The following is an 18,817-nucleotide window of genomic DNA, read 5'->3' on the forward strand; positions in this document are numbered from 1 at the left end:
ATGCAAGGACAATCCCTCAAGCAATTTACATGCTAATGGAAGAAGACAGTACATAAAAGGGGGTACAGTATAGGAAGCAAAGATATCCCTTATGGAGAAATGGCAGATGACATCAGCAGCCTAAAACTCAAATCAGAGTGATCTGAGATCCTACTCACCTGGAGGTTCTGGGAGCAGCTTTCTAATAACAGGGAGAGACCACAGGGCTAGAGGGTACTTCCAATAGGTTAATTCTAAAATTAAAATGAGGCTTCATGATGAAAAGTTGGGCTAAGGTAGAGAAAATCTAAAATACAGAACGGAAACGTGCCCACCTTCCCCACTAACTTTACCTCAGTTTAATACACACACACGCACACACACACTCTTCCCTACAGACCTTTCCTTTGAAATCCAAGATATTAGTCTACCTTACAGAAAAAACAAACAAACAAACAAACAAACAACAAAAAAAAAAACACCTTTCAACCATTGTTTCTTTTTTTTTTTTTTTTTAACCATTTTACTTAAATCTCTTGGTTGGGGATTGGTTGTACATGAAGGCAAACATTCTTATGCTCTATTTGCATCTAATGTAGTGTTAGGGGAAAATGCAGCTTCCTGTACTATCTGTTACATCAAAAGGAATAGCCTTCCTGTCATTCCTATGGCATTTTATTATTTCAAAGCTCTTCCATGTAACAACATTTCTCTTGATCCTCACAATAACTCTTGAATGCAGGTAGAATAAGGATCACCATACCATTTTAGAGATAGTGAAAAATTAGGCTTTAGGAAGTGACAGAACTAGTAAGATGAAGAACAATGATTAGAACTACTCTGATTTTGAGTCTATATGTTTTTGTTTGTATTTTATTTTTTAAAATATTTCAATATTTATATTGAATTTTATGTTGAAGTTTTAGGGAAAGGGAAGCAAGCAGTTGCTCTGAATGCTAGCATGTAGCCTACATTTGTACTTGGGAAATCATATATTTTCCCTTCAAGGTTTGTTCTCAATAGTACTTATGCAGGGTTGGAATCATAGACTATTGAGGGACCTAGTATATAAAAGGAGGTTCCAATCCTAAGGTAACATAGAACTAAAGAGCTGAACTTAGGTTTGAAGCTAAATCCAAGACACTTTCCACTATATCATGCTGTCTTATTCATTTTTTCCTAAGCATCCCCAAAATCTTGAAACCCTTCTTTAGAATAAGAGAATGGTCATTCAAAGTTTCTGTTTCATTTTGTTTTAATTTCCCCTTCTTAAGAAACATTCTATAAGGGTTAGAGATATGCTCAGTTGACTAGTATCTTAGGTTAGCTTCATATGAGATCTAAGACAAGTGAAATATGCAAATATACCAATATAAAACATTTTCATTTTATTAGAGAAAAGAAAGGAAGCAAAATGATTTCAATGCTCAAAAAGAAAAAAAAATAAGAGTTTTAATGGGGCCTAGGGAAAGAGTATATGTTTCATAAATCGCATTAAATATTTTGTATGTAAAATTCCGGCTGTTGTAGCACATTAAATGGGTATAAATGCATTCCCTATCTAATTAAGTAACCATATGGAGACAAGCCACATTTACATAAGCAAAAAGCAAAGAATGTAACTCCTTTGTGTTGTCTTTTTAGGTGATGCAACTTGAGTTTTGCAGAGATGATTTCTAGGCTGAGATTGTAAGTCAGTAAATTTCCAGACAATGAACTGTAAAGTACTATTTTTGAAGGCCATCTAAATATGCAGTTTTAGAATTTCAGGAAGGGTCCAGGAAAAAAAAGTAATATGTTTGAAGCCTAGAAAGCATTCTTGTTTTGAAATATTATTTTTAGTTAATTGAGCAAAACTAAAAATGATTAACTTATCCATTATGGACAAGTTATTCCCATCCTCTTACCCCATGGCCCAACTCCCTGTTCTTATTAAACCCTAAGCGTTCAAAACTAAAAAATAATTCTACCTGGATTCTTATCTTATGGAACTTACAGTAAAACATGAGAGAAAGTCTTATGCACAAATTTCTATGATACAAGGCTAACAACAAGATACCCTAGCTAGAGAAGTAGGGGAAGAAAGGAAAAGGAAGGAAGGAAGGAAGGAAGGAAAGAAGGAAGGAAGGAAGGAAGGAAGGAAGGAAGGAAGGAAGGAAGGAAGGAAGGAAGGAAGGAAGGAAGGAAGGAAGGAAGGAAGGAAGGAAGGAAGGAAGGAAGGAGGGAAGGAAAGAAAAAATTGAAGGAAGGAATATGGAAGGGAGAAAGAATGAAATAATGGAAGGGAGGGAGGGAAGAGAAAAAGGAAAGGTGTATTTATTAAAGACATTATCTTCCAGGAATTATGTTCACTCTTTTACAAATATTATCTCATTTGTTTCTCCCAATAACCTGGGATATAAATGCTACTATTATCTTTATTTTACATTTGAAGAAACTGAGTCAAATAGAAATTAAATGACTTGTCCGGGTTCACACAACTAATCTGAGTCTGATGCTAAATTTGAATTCATATCTTTTCTTCAGGACTAGTATTCTATCCATTGTATCACTTAGCTTCCATGCAGGGAACTCTGAAGTAAAGAATGTTGATGTATTAGGCAGGTCAAACCACTACCCAAAGAATAAAGCCCTGTGTCCTCATCCCAAGAACCTTAGGAATAAAAGTTCTACCCAGACCACTTACTCTGCTTCAAGTCTGTTCCTTAAAGCCATTATGGAAGGGAATAATCACTAAAGAAGGAGCCCAGCTTCCATTGACTATATAGTATCAGCAGGTAAACCCCAGAACTAAGGGAAGAATTGTGCCTTGTATTATTAGCCTGGCTTCATTTCCATTTCCATATTATTATTCTGTAAAAACAAACTTAAGAAGATGCAACCTAGCAATTCCTTCTCCAAGAGATGTAGCTACAGTTACTGTAGTCCTGGGAAAGGAAATTTCTCATTACCTAAGTATTTGGCACTCTCAAATGGTTCAACATTAAAAGCCAAGATGATTTCATCAGTGGAAATAACATTAAGAAAAATTCATTACAATATTCTCAGCTGCTGCGCCTCAAGGTCCAGGGGACCTTTCCAGGTGACCTGTAGCTGAAATCTTCTATCTATATTGTCTCTCCCATTAGAAAGTGAATTGCTTTATATCCAGGGCTGTTTAACTTTTTACCTTTAGCCTCAGTGACTAACAGTGTTTTTCACATAGTAAAGGCTTAATGTGTTGTTTATGTTGTTGTTGTTGTTGTAGTTTTTTATTTGTTTGTTTTTCATATATTCTTTCATAAATGCAATAGAGAGCTATGGGCAAAGTTATATGAGAAACTTGAAGGAAGAAAGATCATTTCCACTTAGAAGGTCAGAAGGGATTCATGCAGGAGGCAGCATGCAAGCTGATTTGAAGGAAGAGAGAGATTTGAACAGCTGCATTTTTGCAGCAGTCCATTTTGGACTTGGAAAATGTATAAACCAAACACAAGGAGGTAAGAGAGGGCTGAACAACAACAGAAAAAAAGAAATAGTATTTCATTTTGGATGAAATATAATGTGTTTAAAGAGAGTAATAGGATCATAGATTTAAAACTGAAAGGGACTTTAGAGAACATTTATAATAATCTAAACCCTTCATTTTGTAAATATTGAGACTGCATTTTGGAGAGGTAGAATCACTTGTTTAGGGTCATCTAGTATCAGAGAAAATATTTTAATCCAAATCTTCATTATTTGCAGTCTAATGGTTGTTCTAATACTTTGTCTCTGCCACACAATTGGAAAGGTTGACTAGAACTAGATTGTGGAAGTCCTGAAATATCACAGTCAAGAGCTTCTAATTTAATTAGTAGGAGATAGAGAACCACTGAAGTTGATGAAGTTTGAAGGTGATGTAATTAGAGAGTTGCATTAAGAAGATTACTAAAGCTGAAGTGTTAAGCAAAAATTGGAGAAGAGATAAAATGGAAGTAGGAAGTCCAATCCATGAGCTAGTATAAATGTCTAAGCAAGAATTGGGACTTGGATTAGGAAGATTGTATGAAAAGAGGGAGACAAGTGAATGAACTAGACTAGCATTAGAATATAGAAGGTGTTAGAACAAATGGTGTATGTAAGTTAAGGGAGAGGAAGAGTCAAACTGATATTGTGAGGCAACATAAGAAAAAAAGGCTATCCTTTTAGCAATAATTATTTTTGTCAACTAACCACCCATTGTGCGAAAGCATACTGTGTACATGTCACACCTTTAATAGTTAATATTTAAATATCATTTGAAGTCACAGAGAACTTACATTAAGAAATAAATAGAAAATTTAAGTAGTGTTTTAATTTTACATTGCAACTGGTAATAGAAATGATTTATGCTTCAGAGTTTTTGCTTTTGTTTTTGAGGGGTTGATATTAATAAGTAATTACTTAAGGTAATAACTGAATTTAACTTTCTCTAAAGTTGACGAAAACACATAATCAAACTGTGCAACGGGACAGATAGATGGCTCAGTGGATAGGGTGTCAGGCTTAGAGCCAGGAATATTCAGTTTCTCAAGTTCAAATACAGTCTCAGATACTTACTAGCTTTGTGACCCAGGAAAGTCATTTTACCCTGTTTACCTCTGTTTTCTCATCTGTAAAATAATCTAGGGAAGGAAATGGCAATTCATCTAAGAATCTCCATTAAGGAAACCTCAAATGCCATCACAAAGAGTTAGACATGACTGAAAAATGATTAAACAAAAAAACAAAAACAAAACTATATCTCATATCTATACAGGTAAATCATTCAAGCACATAGAAGGAGGCTTTGAATTAGCCTGGATTGTTGGATTTAGAACTCAAAGGGACATAGTACATAGTCTGTTTTCTAGAAATGAGGACATAAAGAATCAAGAGAAGTTGGGTTTTGATCAAGGTCATGTAGACATCAAGTAACATAGCTGGAATTTGAACCTAATTTGTCTAATTTCAAATCTAGTTCTCTTCCCACTAAATCCTACTCCCTATATCTACTGCAGACATTCATTATATAGGTAGTCAAGGAAACAGGGCCAGAATTGTGCAGATCAGGTTAAATAATATGTAGGAAATGTCCAAAATTTTATGGGTTGCAAACTTCACTGTTGAAAAAAGTTATACTTTTAGCATCACTATCTCCATTCTAGAAGTCTTTCACAGATGGTTTATAAGAAAATATGACCTAAAATTATAAAAGATGAAAAGTTATAAAATGGTTGTGATCTGTATCCTTAAAAGCAATACTCATCCTTATGATATAGATCAAGGGAGTGCAAACGTTCAAATCAACAGACATTTATGATTGCCAGGGTCTTGCCAATATCATAGCTTTAAAAGTCTAGACTACAATGACTGCAATGCTATTATAATAATTTTATATTATTGCTTCTTCTCTATCATGCATATCCAAGTTGTTACTAAGTCCTATCAATTCTTCTTGTGAACTATCTCTTGTATTTGACTTAAAATTTTAATTTAATAAATATTTACTAAAGACAAAAAGTAGATATGGTGATAGATATGGTATGAGGGAAAGTATATTTATGGGGTTACATGGGATGATGGAAATAAACATCTCTGTCCTTAAGAAGCTTACAATCTACTTAAAAGATATAGTGTTTATGGATAATTTTAGAAGACAGAATTTGAATGTCTGAACATAATTCATATCTGAGCTAAGCTGTGAGGTAAATTAAATATTCAAAGGCAGAAGTGTCAAACACTTGTCCTGCCAGCCATATTGCAGAGATTAAAATATAAATGGCAAATATGTAAGAAAATAAATTAAAATACAATAAAAATAAAAATGTTATTGTGTAGTTTTCTAAATGTTTTCTATGTGGTCCCAGAAATCCTTTTGTATAGTTAATTTTCCCCATTTCTATTTGAGATTGATATCTCTTAACTAGGGGAAAGGGATAAGAAGGGGAGTACATTTCAGGATATGCCATGGAAACTTGATTTAAAATATACTGTTTCAGGAATATCTTGGTCAGGATGACTGGCAAGTAGAATGTGTGAAGAGGAATAATATGAAATATGTCTGGAAAGTTAGGGGGAAGACTTGTTTGTAAAGGGTTTTTACTTGTCGAGTTAAGGATTTTGTATTTTATCCTGAAATGATAGGGAATCTTTATGAGTTTTGAGTAGGGGAATGACATACTCATATATGTGATGAAGGATTATTAACTTAGAAACTGGATGGATGATGGATTTGAGAGAGGAGAAACTGGAAACTGGAGTGGCCCAGAATGGAAGTGAACAGGGTCTGAAAGGATTATAGTTGTGTAAATGGAGAGAAGGTCCTTAAATGCACACAGACATTCACACAGACAGTAGAATATAAGATACTTAATAGGAATGTATTATTGTAGTGAGGACTTTAGATGTGGAATCAGAAGACCTGGTATGACACTTACCATCTACATGAAATCATTTTCTCTTTCTAGGCCATGTTTTTTCTTTCCTTTGTAAATTTAAGGAGGTAGATGACTAGATAACATCTAAAATCCCTCTTAGCTTAATTCTATGAAGCTGGAGCTGTTTTCATTTTTGTTTTTCTATTCCCAGCATCTAGCTGGATTTAACATAAATGTGAGTATTTAAATGAATGTTTATTGAATTGAATTGTGGGATAGCCTAGGAACTGAAACACCATTTGTAATGTTTTACTGGGTGTGGATAAATGTATTAATGGTTTCAACCAATTGACTTCCAAATAAACTTTTGCAACATGTCTCATTTATTGGTTTGGGACTGCCTTCATATTCTCATTCCCACATATTGTATTTATTTATATTCTCTTTCTCCATCCAGATTGTGAATTCATTGTTGCAGAAGTTCAATCTTGTATTTCTCTGATATTTCCTTGCCCTAGAGTTTTTAGTACCCAGCAGTTACAAAAGAAATGATTTTTGATTGATTCCTGAGACATGTTATATTACATTAAAGTTTCTTAGCAGGGTGAAGATATTATTACTCTGTATTTTCCAATTGATTCCATTTTTTAATTGGTATGGAGATCATTCTTCTATTAAATTCTTACTCTCATACCTCTTTATAGTGTGAAGTTATCCTAAGTGATCACAGTCAATTCTAAGACAGAGCAAATTCTGACAGATCCTACCAAAATGGAAAACAAAAAAACCAAAAAACTTCTTGTACAGACTGAAATCAACTATGCATCTATGGTATGTACACAAGCCTAGTTAAGTGCACCAAGGAATATAGTTATTTGGCTATGGCAAACAGTGTACATTTACTTCTAGAGTACACAAAAATGCTTTTAATTAATTACAAAAATAATTATAAAGTATTATAAAATGTAACTACATATATTAACTGTTATAGGTGGTGTTATCATAAAATAGTAATAGTAACTCATATTTCTTTTTTTCTTTTCTAAATTATTCCTTTTGTCACTTTGTAACAGAAAAATAAACAGGTATCATTGGGTGCTGAGTCTAACATAAATTATGGCAAATTAAACTAAACTGGAAAGATAGCGTATAAATATAAGGCTGGGTTCCATTCCTTGTATCTGAGGACCAACCTCCATATATTTGGGGAAGTATATCATCAGATATGTCACCATGAGATCAAGTTATTATTAGCTTAACTGCCACCATCAGTAGATACCATTCATCAATCACCATTGTTATTATCACCACAACTGATAATATATTCCTAGCTTAGAAATAGACTATACCAGTGAAATCATAATTAAGTTCCCATACCTTATTCCTATATTTATATAATGATTTAAACATAATATTTCATTTGATCAACATAGGAAGATTTATCGGCTATCTTCATGAGCATAGGGAGCATTTAAAGAAGTGAAATCATGTGTCTTTTAAAAATATATGGATATATTTTAATATATGTATGTTATGTATACATATATATATGTATATGAAAAAGATTAGTTGATTAGTCCATCTAAAGAGTATTTATATTGGGACAGCATAAGGCAGCTTTATGTGAGGAAGGCTTCTGTAATGCTTTGCTAAATGGATAGTTGACACTTCTACTTGTCAAATCTTATAATGTATTCATGTTCCTACTCTGACATTTTCTTCATGCCAGACTGTACCAGGCTTCATATTTACCTACTCACTATTGTTTTACCCCCTTTGGTTTCATGTAGATTTTCAGGTTGGTCATGCATGAGATGATGCTAATAGTGAAGCAAAACAATATCATTTGCAAGAGACTCTGCTGGAAACTTAGCACTGTCACTGCTCATTAATGCTACCACTGTATAGTTTATGGATATCTTCTTTATCAGATGACCCCTTTATGCAATAACGTGCTTGCTGCTCTGGAAGAGACTCAAGCTGATGATGGGAGTATGAGGTTTTGATGTCCATATAAAATCTTTTAATACCTTTGTCATTTCCCCTAATGCATGGATTTACTAAAGCCTGAAGGGACTTGGTATTTATAAAAGATGGAAATTGGCATGAGCAGTCAGTAATAAAGTGATTTAATGTGTGATGTATTATATGAACTTCATTGTAAATATAATTTTTAAAGTCAGAAAGAAAACCCTGTTTTTATCCTGCATCTCTTTTATTCCATGAGAATATAAAAAAATTAAGTGACTTCATTGTATTTGCATAGTATATACTCTGTCCTGTCTTTAGTATTTAAAACATTCAAGACTTATTGATTCCTTGGTAGTACCAATTAATTAGAATAGCATTAGCTTTTCCAATATAAACTTTGATTCCAGGGCTTCCATTATCTCCTGTTATTTGGCAAAAAGTCTTTTTATTTTATAAGTAAGTAGAGTTAAGAGGGAAATCATGTTTGGTGGATTTAAGCTATTGTTATATGTTTAATTTATTTCAGTGGGGAACAGTGTTTGCATGTACTGGCTTGCCAAAAATCTCTTTCATAATTCGGAATCCTTTCTATTCTCTCCTCCACAAAATATAATTATAGGAATTCATACTTTATTGAAGTACCAGCCCCCTTTTGGTATTTAAAAATGGTCCCAAAACAAGCTTGAAGAAAAAAATAATATCCCTTGTGTGAGGTGTGTGAGGTTGACTTTTCACAATGGCTTGCTGTCTGATATGGGATGTTGACTTTAGCAGGAATAATAAGAAGCCTTATTTGTCTGAAGAAAGGAGATTTGGGGTCATATCTCGTCCTAGTATTCTTTGCCCATTATCTAGTCAGTTTTCAGGGAAGCTAAGTATAGCAATCAAAAATTACTTCCAACATTTGCATTCCTTAGTCCCTTGTGCAATATATTCCAGAAAGACTTTTGGTAACTCCCATTGCAAGGATAGGAAGATACTTTTTGTGTTCTCTGATTCCCCCATAGCATGTAGTGATCTCTTTCTTTCCTTTCTTCCCCTCCTTTATCCTGATCTCTCCTCTTCTCCAGGCCTCTCATCTTCCCTCTACTCCCCTCCTCTTCTCTCTTATTTTCCCCTCTACCCTTCCTTTCCTCTCCCCTTTTTTTCTCTCCTCTCCTGATCTCTCTTCTTTTCTTTTGCCTTCTCTTTGCCCCCTTCCTCTCTTTTCCCTTCCCTTCTTCTTTATCTCCCTTTTCCTCCCTCTCTCCTCTTTCCCTTCCTTCCTCGTTCCCTCTCTCCCTTCCACTCTCTCTATTTCTATCTCTCTTTCTCTGTTCTCTGCCTTTGTCTTTCTCTTTATATCTTTTTCTCTCTCTGTCTCTATCTCTATCTTTCTTTCTGTCTCTGCTTCTCTCTCTCTGTTTCTGTCTGTCTCTGCCTCTCTCTCTCTCTCTCTCTCTCTCTCTCTCTCTCTCTCTCTCTCTCTCTCTCTCTGTCTCCCTCTGTCCTCTCTCTCTCTCTCTCTCTCTCTCTCTCTCTCTCTCTCTCTCTCTCTCTCTCTCTCTCTCTCTCTGTCTCCCTCTGTCCTCTGTCTCTCTCTGTCTCTGTCTCTCAATCTCTCTCTCAATCTCTCTCTCTCTCTCTCTCTCTCTCTCTCTCTCTCTCTCTCTCTCTCTCTCTCTCTCTCTCTCTCTCTGTCTCCCTCTGTCCTCTGTGTCTCTCTGTCTCTGTCTCTCAATCTCTCTCTCAATTTCTCTCTCTCTCTCTCTCTCTCTCTCTCTCTCTCTCTCTCTCTCTCTCTCTTTCACACACACACACACACACACACACACACACACACACACACACACACACTCTTTATTAAGTTTTAAGACCTTTGAGGTAAAGGGTTATCATTATAAAGCCTTGCCCATTTTAGTCAATTAATATGATTGTGGGAGCTTTCAAATTTGATTTAAAAAAAAGTTTTATACTATTTCAGAATCACCAGAAGGGTCACAAGAGGTCACCCTTGTTCCTTGAACTAGAGTATCCTCTATAGTATACCCCCCAAATAATTATGTTCTCTGTCCAATTGAGGGGTAACCTTTTGTCTTCCATTTTACTTTTGTATATCTCCTTTTTTATTTCTGCCTCAGTTTGCTTCTCTGACATGTCTGTCATTGCTTCTAGCTCTTATGGAACCAATCAAAGTAATATAATACTTGTTCCCAGTGGCAACTTGAAAGCAACTATCATGAATTTTCTCTTGGTTCAAAATGCCCATTTCTTTCTATCTTTCTTTGCAATACAGGAACTCCAAGCTCTCTGCCATATGAGTTTGATTCTTTTGATTACTCTCTGACTTATATCTGTCCTTCCTAAAAAGCTGTGTCCAGACATAATCATCCAGAGATGAAAACTAGAAAAAATGTAGCCTTCTATCCTTTTGAGAGAAGAAAATGATTTTACTTGTCTTTCCTCATCAGTTTCCTAAATGTGATAAGAGAATCACATCTGTTTCTTCCTACCCTTTACAGAATAAGTTATAATTGTAGCTTTCAGGCCATAAGCATGGGTCTGTTTGAGTTTGGTTTGTATAGTTAGTCCCTGGCCTATTTAGTACAATTTAGGTTGTGTTTCTGTGTGGGTGCAGTGGGAAATAAAATATATTTGGATTATTCTGAGGAGGGGTGTGAAGGGACTGAGATGCCAGATATAACTCTATCCATAGCACGAAGCATACAGCCTCAAAAGGTCTTCATGGGGTAGGTATAAATTCAATTTAAACTCTCAAGGACCTTTCCTTACTCAGGCATTTAACCATGGAACTATGCCTAGGTCTTTTTTTGAACTCAAGGGCATCTATTTGGACTTTAGGTCACAGAAGATCCTGGAGAACATGTTTCTCACAGTGTACTATGTTATCTTAAGGCCCCATAATAAATAAATGATTATTTGCATATAAGTGTACTGGACAGTTAGGTACTCCAGTGGAAAGAGCACTGAGACTGAAGTCAGAAAGACCTGAGTTCAAATGTAGTCTTAGATGCTTATTAGTTATGTGACACTATCCTATTTGCCTTAGTTTCCTTATTTGTAAAGTGAGCTAGAGAAGGAACTAGCAAACTAGTCCAATTATTTACCAAGAAAACCCAAAATGCTGTCAGGAGGAGTAGGACACAACTAAAGAACAAAAAGAAATACATGTATACACATACATACACACACATATAGATAGATACACAGAGAGAGATAAAAAGAGTATTTTAATTGAGAAAGACATTCTAAAAGGTATTTGGGTACATATATATATATATATATATATATATATATATATATATATATATATATATATATATATATATATATATATATACACATATATACACACACATATATATGTTATGTTAGGAAAAAGGAAGCCAGATTATCATAGTATTATTTTTGATACTGAAGATATTTACTTACCATTGATATTTCTTCTGGTTCTAATTATATTTTTCTGCATTTGGGGAACTTTTGAATTCTTAAGTCATTATCCTTTCACCTATAAATATGTTATATTTGATAGTATGTCTTAGTTTTAGTTTCCAAATTGTAAAATATGTCCAATACCTCTGGTGCTACCTTTTCAAGGATTATTTTGAGGAAAGCACTTTTAAATTTATAAAGTTCTACATAAATATCAAAAATTATTATCATTTTTGTCATTATGAGCCAATGATATTTTCTCAGTCCTCATCTTCTTTGACATGTTTTGATATTGTCAACAACCACCCCTGCATCCCACTCCCCATGGATTCAGTTAAATGTAATGGTACTTTTTTCTTCTTAATCTTCTTCCTACTTTTTGGTTGCTCCTTCTCAATTAATTTTGCTGTAATATTGTTTAGACCCTGCCCTCCAGTTATAGACATTTTCCAAGACTCTATCTTGGATCCTCTTCTATTTTACCTCTTTTATTTATTATATCTTTACATATATATATATATACACACATATATATACACATATATATACATATATATATATATATATATACACATTATATCCTCTTCTAGTTTCCCTTTTTCTAGCGATATAACTAACTTCCATAGGCTGAAGTATAATTTCTATGCACATTATTCCCAAATCTATATAAATATCCCTTTCTCTCTCCTATTGTACCCTCTCCTATCTTCTTATACCCAATACTCCTACCCTTGTGTCTGTCTGTTTAGTGAAATTGGTTTTCTTGCTGTTCCTTGAACAAAACATTCCATGTTCCTACTCTTTCCCTCATTCCAAGAATGTCCTCTTCCCCTTACCTTTCCAGTCTGGTTTCCTTGACTTTCTTTAGGTCACTGCTAAAAGTCTCTGCTAAAAATTCCAGCTTCTTCACAAAGACTTCCCCAATTGGCCTTAATTCTATCATCTTCTCTTTATTGATTGTTTTCAATTTATCCTTTATATAGTTTGTTTATATGTAATTATTTTCTGGTTATATCTCCCTTTAGACTGTGACTGTCTTGAGAGATGAGACCTTTTTACTTTTCTTTGTATTCTTATTGCTTAGCAGAGTATCTAGAACATAGTAAGACTTTAAAAAAATGTTTATCAGCTGACAAACAGATAAATGAATAAGGATATTAGTTTTGTCAATTAGTATATTTACAAAATTTGGATTGACAGTTAAGTTGAATGATGAGAGCAGAATGTCTATTGAATTAAACCAGTATACCTAGTAGATAATTAACCCCTTCATGGAATATTATATTAAACTCTACTGAACTGTCACCATCTTTCTTTACAACAAAGTGAAAAGTTGGTTTTCCCTATAACATTTATGTGACTAATGCTGGTTCTGTTCTGATTTGCTTTTCATTTTCTACAGGAAGTGACAATGGTGATACACTGCCTGAGTCCATCCCATCAGCGCCTGGGACACTGCCTCATTTCATGCAGGAGCCTGATGATGCATATATCATAAAGAGCAACCCAATTGCCCTGAGGTGCAAAGCCATGCCTGCAATGCAGATTTTCTTCAAATGCAACGGGGAGTGGGTCCATCAAAATGAGCATGTATCTGAAGAAAGCTTGGATGAGAATACAGGTATGACTGCGAACCAAAGATAGATAACAGCATAATTCCTTAACACAAGAAGTTGATTATATCTGGAGAGGACAACTATTTCCACTAAAGTCCTCCTCCAATGCTTCATCACTGTTTTAAGTTGACTCTTGGCCATTAAGGTTATGCAAGCACATTGAATTATCTGGTAGGTAAGACCATTCTGCAAGGACTTTCTGTATGAACTGTGCTTCTATAGTTGGGCCAATCCAGCCTAGTGAGAAGTTAATTCCAAAAATATAGTGTTAAAACTCTTAATATTATCTTCTTCAGATTGAACAATACCAGTTTCTTTCTCTTTTTTCATAAATCTTGTTTTCTAACATTTCAGTTCCTCATCAAAACTCATTATCTCCTGATGTACCATATTACACATTTTTATTATAAGTTTAAGTACATTGTTAATTTATAACTTATTTTGTTTTTTAGCCACTTTGGACTATTTATGATTTCATCTGGGATTTTTCTTAGCAAAGATACTGGAGTAGTTTTCCATTTCCTTCTCCAGTTAATTTTACAGATGAGAAAACTGAAGCAAAAAGGAAAAAGTGACTTGTCTAGGGTCACACAGCTAGTGAGGCCAGTTCTGAGGTCAGATTTTTAACTCAGGAAAATGAGTCTATCCACTAGGACATATAATTGCCCATACATTGTACCTTGGACTAGATATAGTTGTTAGAAAGTTTTTTTTTTTTTTTTTTAATATAATTAAGCTAAATCTAACTCTATAGCATCTACCCAGGTTCTTCCCTCTAGAATGATCAAGTAAAACAATTCGGTACCTCTTCCACACAGCAGCCCTTCATATATCATCTCTTCTTTAAGGTCAACATTACAGTACTCTCAGTTGATTTTTGGCCTAATATTGTCACCTCACATTTTACTGACACTTATGTGGGAATCTCCAAGTTCTTAGTGTCCTTCTTTAAATCTTGAACTTAAGAATAAAACCAAATATATCCCAAAGCTCAGGATAAGAATAAGTAGCATTTATATAATGCTTTCAGTTTTACAAAGTGCTTTAAATATGATAGTTCATTCAACCTAGTAAAGAGATAGGTGCTATTATTATCTTTAGCTTACAGATGAGGAAATTGAGATTCAGAGTGAATAAATGATTGATCCAGGGTCACACAGATCAAATTAGGCAAAATTTGAATTCATGTGTTCCTGATTCCCAAGTTTTACTTGTTTTGCCACCTAGCTACTTCTAAAGGTTGCTTTTAGGACTCTAGTTATATTTTCCAATGCATTCCCTTTCCATAGCCTTAGACCAGTTAAATATATTCCATGTCTTCTCATTAACACCAAGATGACTTTCTACCCTATTTGGAAGGACATGCAGTTCCCATGGTATTCCTGCTGTGCATTTACCTTTCCTTAGTGCATTATCCAAATTACCCAATCTTTGTCCTTCTGGAATTTTATTGTTTGTTTTTTCAGTTTATTTAAGAGCTAATTAGTGCTTATTAGAATGGTGCTGAACATGGCTACATAGTTTAGAAGACCAATTAGATTGTGTTAGGATTGCAGGAGAGTAAAAGGAAGAGAGAAACAAAGACAGACAGAGACAGAGAGAGAGGGAGGGAGAGACACAGAGAGAGATAAAGAGAGAGAGACAGAAAGAGAGAAATTGAAAGATTGAGAGAGATTGTGTAAATATATCTGAGTGAGTGTGAAAAAGCAAGAGGTAAGGGAAGGAGGAAGTGAGACAGAGAGACAAAGAGATAGAGACAGAGAGACAGAGAGAAATTTCTAGAATTAGAATGGTGGACACAGTTTCATGTTAAAAGAGTTTCACAAGTTTCTGTCAAAAACTTCATGAAACCAAGCTTCTAAATAGAGTCTGACAGAAGAAAACCACTCTCTACCTCAAGATAGATTAGAAAAACTTCAAGAAAGATTGATCTCATTGGGGTGAAAAGGGTGGTTAGCCTAGGTCAGATAGACTCTGAGAAAGTGGTGACAGGGTCTAAATCACATCAAATCAGCAATTAAGACCCTCAATCCTAGCTCAGTAGAGGAACCCAAAGGGGGACAGCTTCTAATTCCAGCTCAGAAGGAAAACTCTGGGAAACCAGGCTGATCTTTATCAGAACAAGCAAAGTGGCTCCCTGCAAACAAGGGGTCTCTGTGCTCAAAGCCAAAGCTCAGAGCTGCACAGGAAGTTGGGACAGTACCCCATTTACCCAAGGAGCAAAATTCAACCATAAAAGTAAGAAAAAAAAAAAAGAGGAAATGCTAAAATAAAATGAAAGAGAATGAGCAAGAAACAGAAAAGAACCTTGACCAGAGAAAGCTGATAGAGTAACAAGGCAGACCAAAACACCAAGTCAGATGAGGACAAAACTTTCACAAAAGAAATCTCAAAGAATGATATGAATTGGTCCCAAACCCAAAGAGGCTTCTTTGAGTGCAAATCAGGCAAATAAGAGAAGTAAAAGAAAATGAGAAAGGAAATGGGAATTATTCATGAGAGAGTCAACAGCTTGGAAAAGAAAGGAAAAAAATTGTCTGAAGAAAACAACTCCTTAAAAAGTAGAATTAACCAAATAGAAAAAGAGATACAAAAGTTAACAAGAAAATCACACATTAAAAACTAGTACAGGACAAATGGAAGCTAATGACTCTGTGAGACAGCAAGACTCAATCAAAAAAACTAAAAAGAATGAAAAATGGAAGAAAATGTGAAATGCTTCATTGGAAAAACAGCTGACCTGGAAAACAGATAAAGAAGAGACAATTTAAAAATTATTGACTTACCTGAAGGCCATTACCAAAAATAAAGAGCCTGAATAGCATTCTTCAAGAGATAATAAAGAAAAACTGCCTAATATTCTAGAATATTAGAGGGGGAAATACTCAATGAAAGAATCTGTCAATTACCTTCAGAAAGAGATCTCATAAGAAAAACCTCAAGGAACATTACTGCAAAACTCTAGAACTACAATTTCAAGGAAAAAAAAAAACTGCAAGCTGCTAGACAAAAACAATTCAAATATCAAAGAGCAATAGTCAGAATTACTGAGGATCTGGAAGTTGGTACAATAATGGAATAGAGGGCCTAGAATACTATATTCTGGAAGTCAAAGGACCTGAGGTCACAACCAAGAATTAACTAGTCAGGAAGACTCAACATCATCTTTCAGGGAAAACAATGGAGCTTCAGTGAAGCAAGAGACTTTGAATCATTTCAATTGAAAAAAAAAAAAACAGAACTAAACCAAAAATAAATTTAATCTACAAACACAGGACTCAAGAAGTATAGAAAGGTAAACAGAGGAAAATATATATTATTTAAAGGTTAAACTGTTTACAACCCTAGATGGGAAAAATGATATGTATAACTCTTGAGAACTGTGACTGTCACTGGGACAGAGAAAAAGGGACATCATATGGACTGAAGGTGTGGTTGTAAATGGACATTTAAGTAATGACATAAAAAAATAGACATTAAGGGGTAGAGAAAGGTCTGTACTGAAAAAAGAGGAAAGGAGAGGTATAATGAGACAATTAGTTCACATGAAGAGATACAAAAGATCTATTATAATGGAGGGAAAAGAAGAGAGGGGGGATGAGCATTATCTGAAGCTTGATCTCATCAGTTTTGGCTCTAAAAGGGAATAACTTATTCAGTTGCATATAGAAATTTATCTAATCCTATTAAGAAGTAGGAGTAGAAAGAGGAAAGAAAAGGGAGGGACAGGAGAGAAGGGAGGGCAGAAACAATAAAGAAAAAAAGAAAGACAAAAGGGGAAGGAGTAATAGAAGATAAGGTAGTGTGTTAAAAAAAAAAACACTACTAAGAGAAAGGGAGAGGGTTGATAGGAGATAAGATAGCAGGTGGTAAAAAAAAACATGACTAAGGAAGGGATGAAAAAAGAGAACAAAAGCATATATATATATATATTTATCAGAAAATAGGATGGAAGGAAATACAAAGAAGGTAATCATGACTGTGAATGGGATGAACTCTCCCATAAAATGGAAGAGAATAGAAGAGTGAAGTAAAAAACAGAATCCTAAAAGAAAGAAAAACAAAAAAATAAAAAATAAAAAAGGGTTTCACAGATTTCAGGAAAGCAATTAAAAAAAAAAAAAAGACAAAGGAGAGTCCTAAAATCAAAGTCATTTCAAGGTTCATGCTTAGGAGTTTGGGGAAGAAAGAAATTAAAATAACTGATTTTAAAAAATTATTAAAAAATGTGTTTTTGCCTCCATATAATCTATTTAACTTGGTGCAGTTGCAAGTGGAAAAGTTTCAGTGCTCTTATGTGGTGTAGGTGTACCCCACATACTTTCCAGAGCATACTTTCAAATTCAAATGTTTATTGAAAAAGGAGTAAGAGAAATAGTGCTGCATGAATTTCAGGGACCAGCTCTATGTCTGCATCTAGACCAGTGAAAACACTGAAGAAATTTGGAGGATTGAAAAGAGATGAGGCAGTATTTTGGTACTCTTTTCAGAGATTTTACAATGATTTTACAATGCTGTCTTTCCCTTGTGGTTCTTGACTAACTGTTTTCTGGACCTTGGACTCTCCTTCCCATCCACCACATCAGTGGTGACAGCATAGCCCACCTAAAGCAAATCTGTCCATGCTGAACCTCAAATCTTTCTACCTTGCTCCTCTTTCTTCTTTCCTCTTATCATGAGCGATGAGAGAAAAGAGATTGCCATTTTCAAAGGCTATTTTTCCTCATTCTATTTCTCAAACTGCATGATCCTGGGAAAAATATTAATTAGGAGATAATAAGTCATAATAGTACAGTTCTTTGGGGTTCACAACATGTTTTCCTTAAAATAATAGTGCAGGAAAACTTTCTATGGAACTTTTTTCTTCACTTTAACACCTTCTGTTTATTTCCCAATCCTTTTATTCTGGCTTCCATCCCCACCAATCAATTAGAATGCTTTCTCCAAGGTCACCAGTAAACTTTTTATTGACAAATTCAGTGGCCTTTTCTCAGATCATCCTTTGTTACCTTTCTATAGTATCTGACAATACTATAACCCATCTTTTGGAGACTCTTCTCCTTGGATTTTGCAATATTGTTCTATCATGGATTTCCATTTATTTAATCCTCTGTCCTTCATAGCATTATTGTTACTGTGCTGTCCTTTATTGAATGAGTGTATTCCAAACCTCTGTTTGGGTAATTTTTCTCTTTTTTCTCTGTACTTTTTCTTTTGTTTATCTCATCAGTGACCGATAGATTCCAGTTATCTTCTCTTTTGTAGATGACTATCCTGTTTATACATCTAATCCTCATCTCTCTCCTCAGGGCTATTTCTGAATCTCTGACATGTCTAAAAAAGAACTTATTGTTTTCCTCATTTCTTCCCCTTCCTGTAACTTTCTTCTGTCTATTAAAAGCACCAACATTCTCCAAGTCACCCAGTTTAAAAATCTATGTGTCATTATTTTACTTT

General features: G+C 34.5%; 1 protein-coding gene across 8 annotated transcripts in view; it reads left to right on the forward strand.

Annotated features, from left to right (window-relative positions):
• The window catches only part of UNC5D (unc-5 netrin receptor D), a 770,467-nt gene that overhangs the window by 388,167 nt on the left and 363,483 nt on the right, over nucleotides 1–18,817 (forward strand). For all 8 annotated transcript variants that reach the window (XM_074287224.1, XM_074287226.1, XM_074287225.1 and 5 more), the window contains exon 2: nucleotides 13,147–13,365. In XM_074287224.1, the coding sequence (XP_074143325.1) occupies nucleotides 13,147–13,365 (219 nt within the window). The remainder of the gene's footprint in view (nucleotides 1–13,146; nucleotides 13,366–18,817) is intronic.

Source organism: Sminthopsis crassicaudata, chromosome 2 (assembly GCF_048593235.1).
Source record: "Sminthopsis crassicaudata isolate SCR6 chromosome 2, ASM4859323v1, whole genome shotgun sequence".
In the NCBI taxonomy this organism is placed as follows: domain Eukaryota; kingdom Metazoa; phylum Chordata; class Mammalia; order Dasyuromorphia; family Dasyuridae; genus Sminthopsis; species Sminthopsis crassicaudata.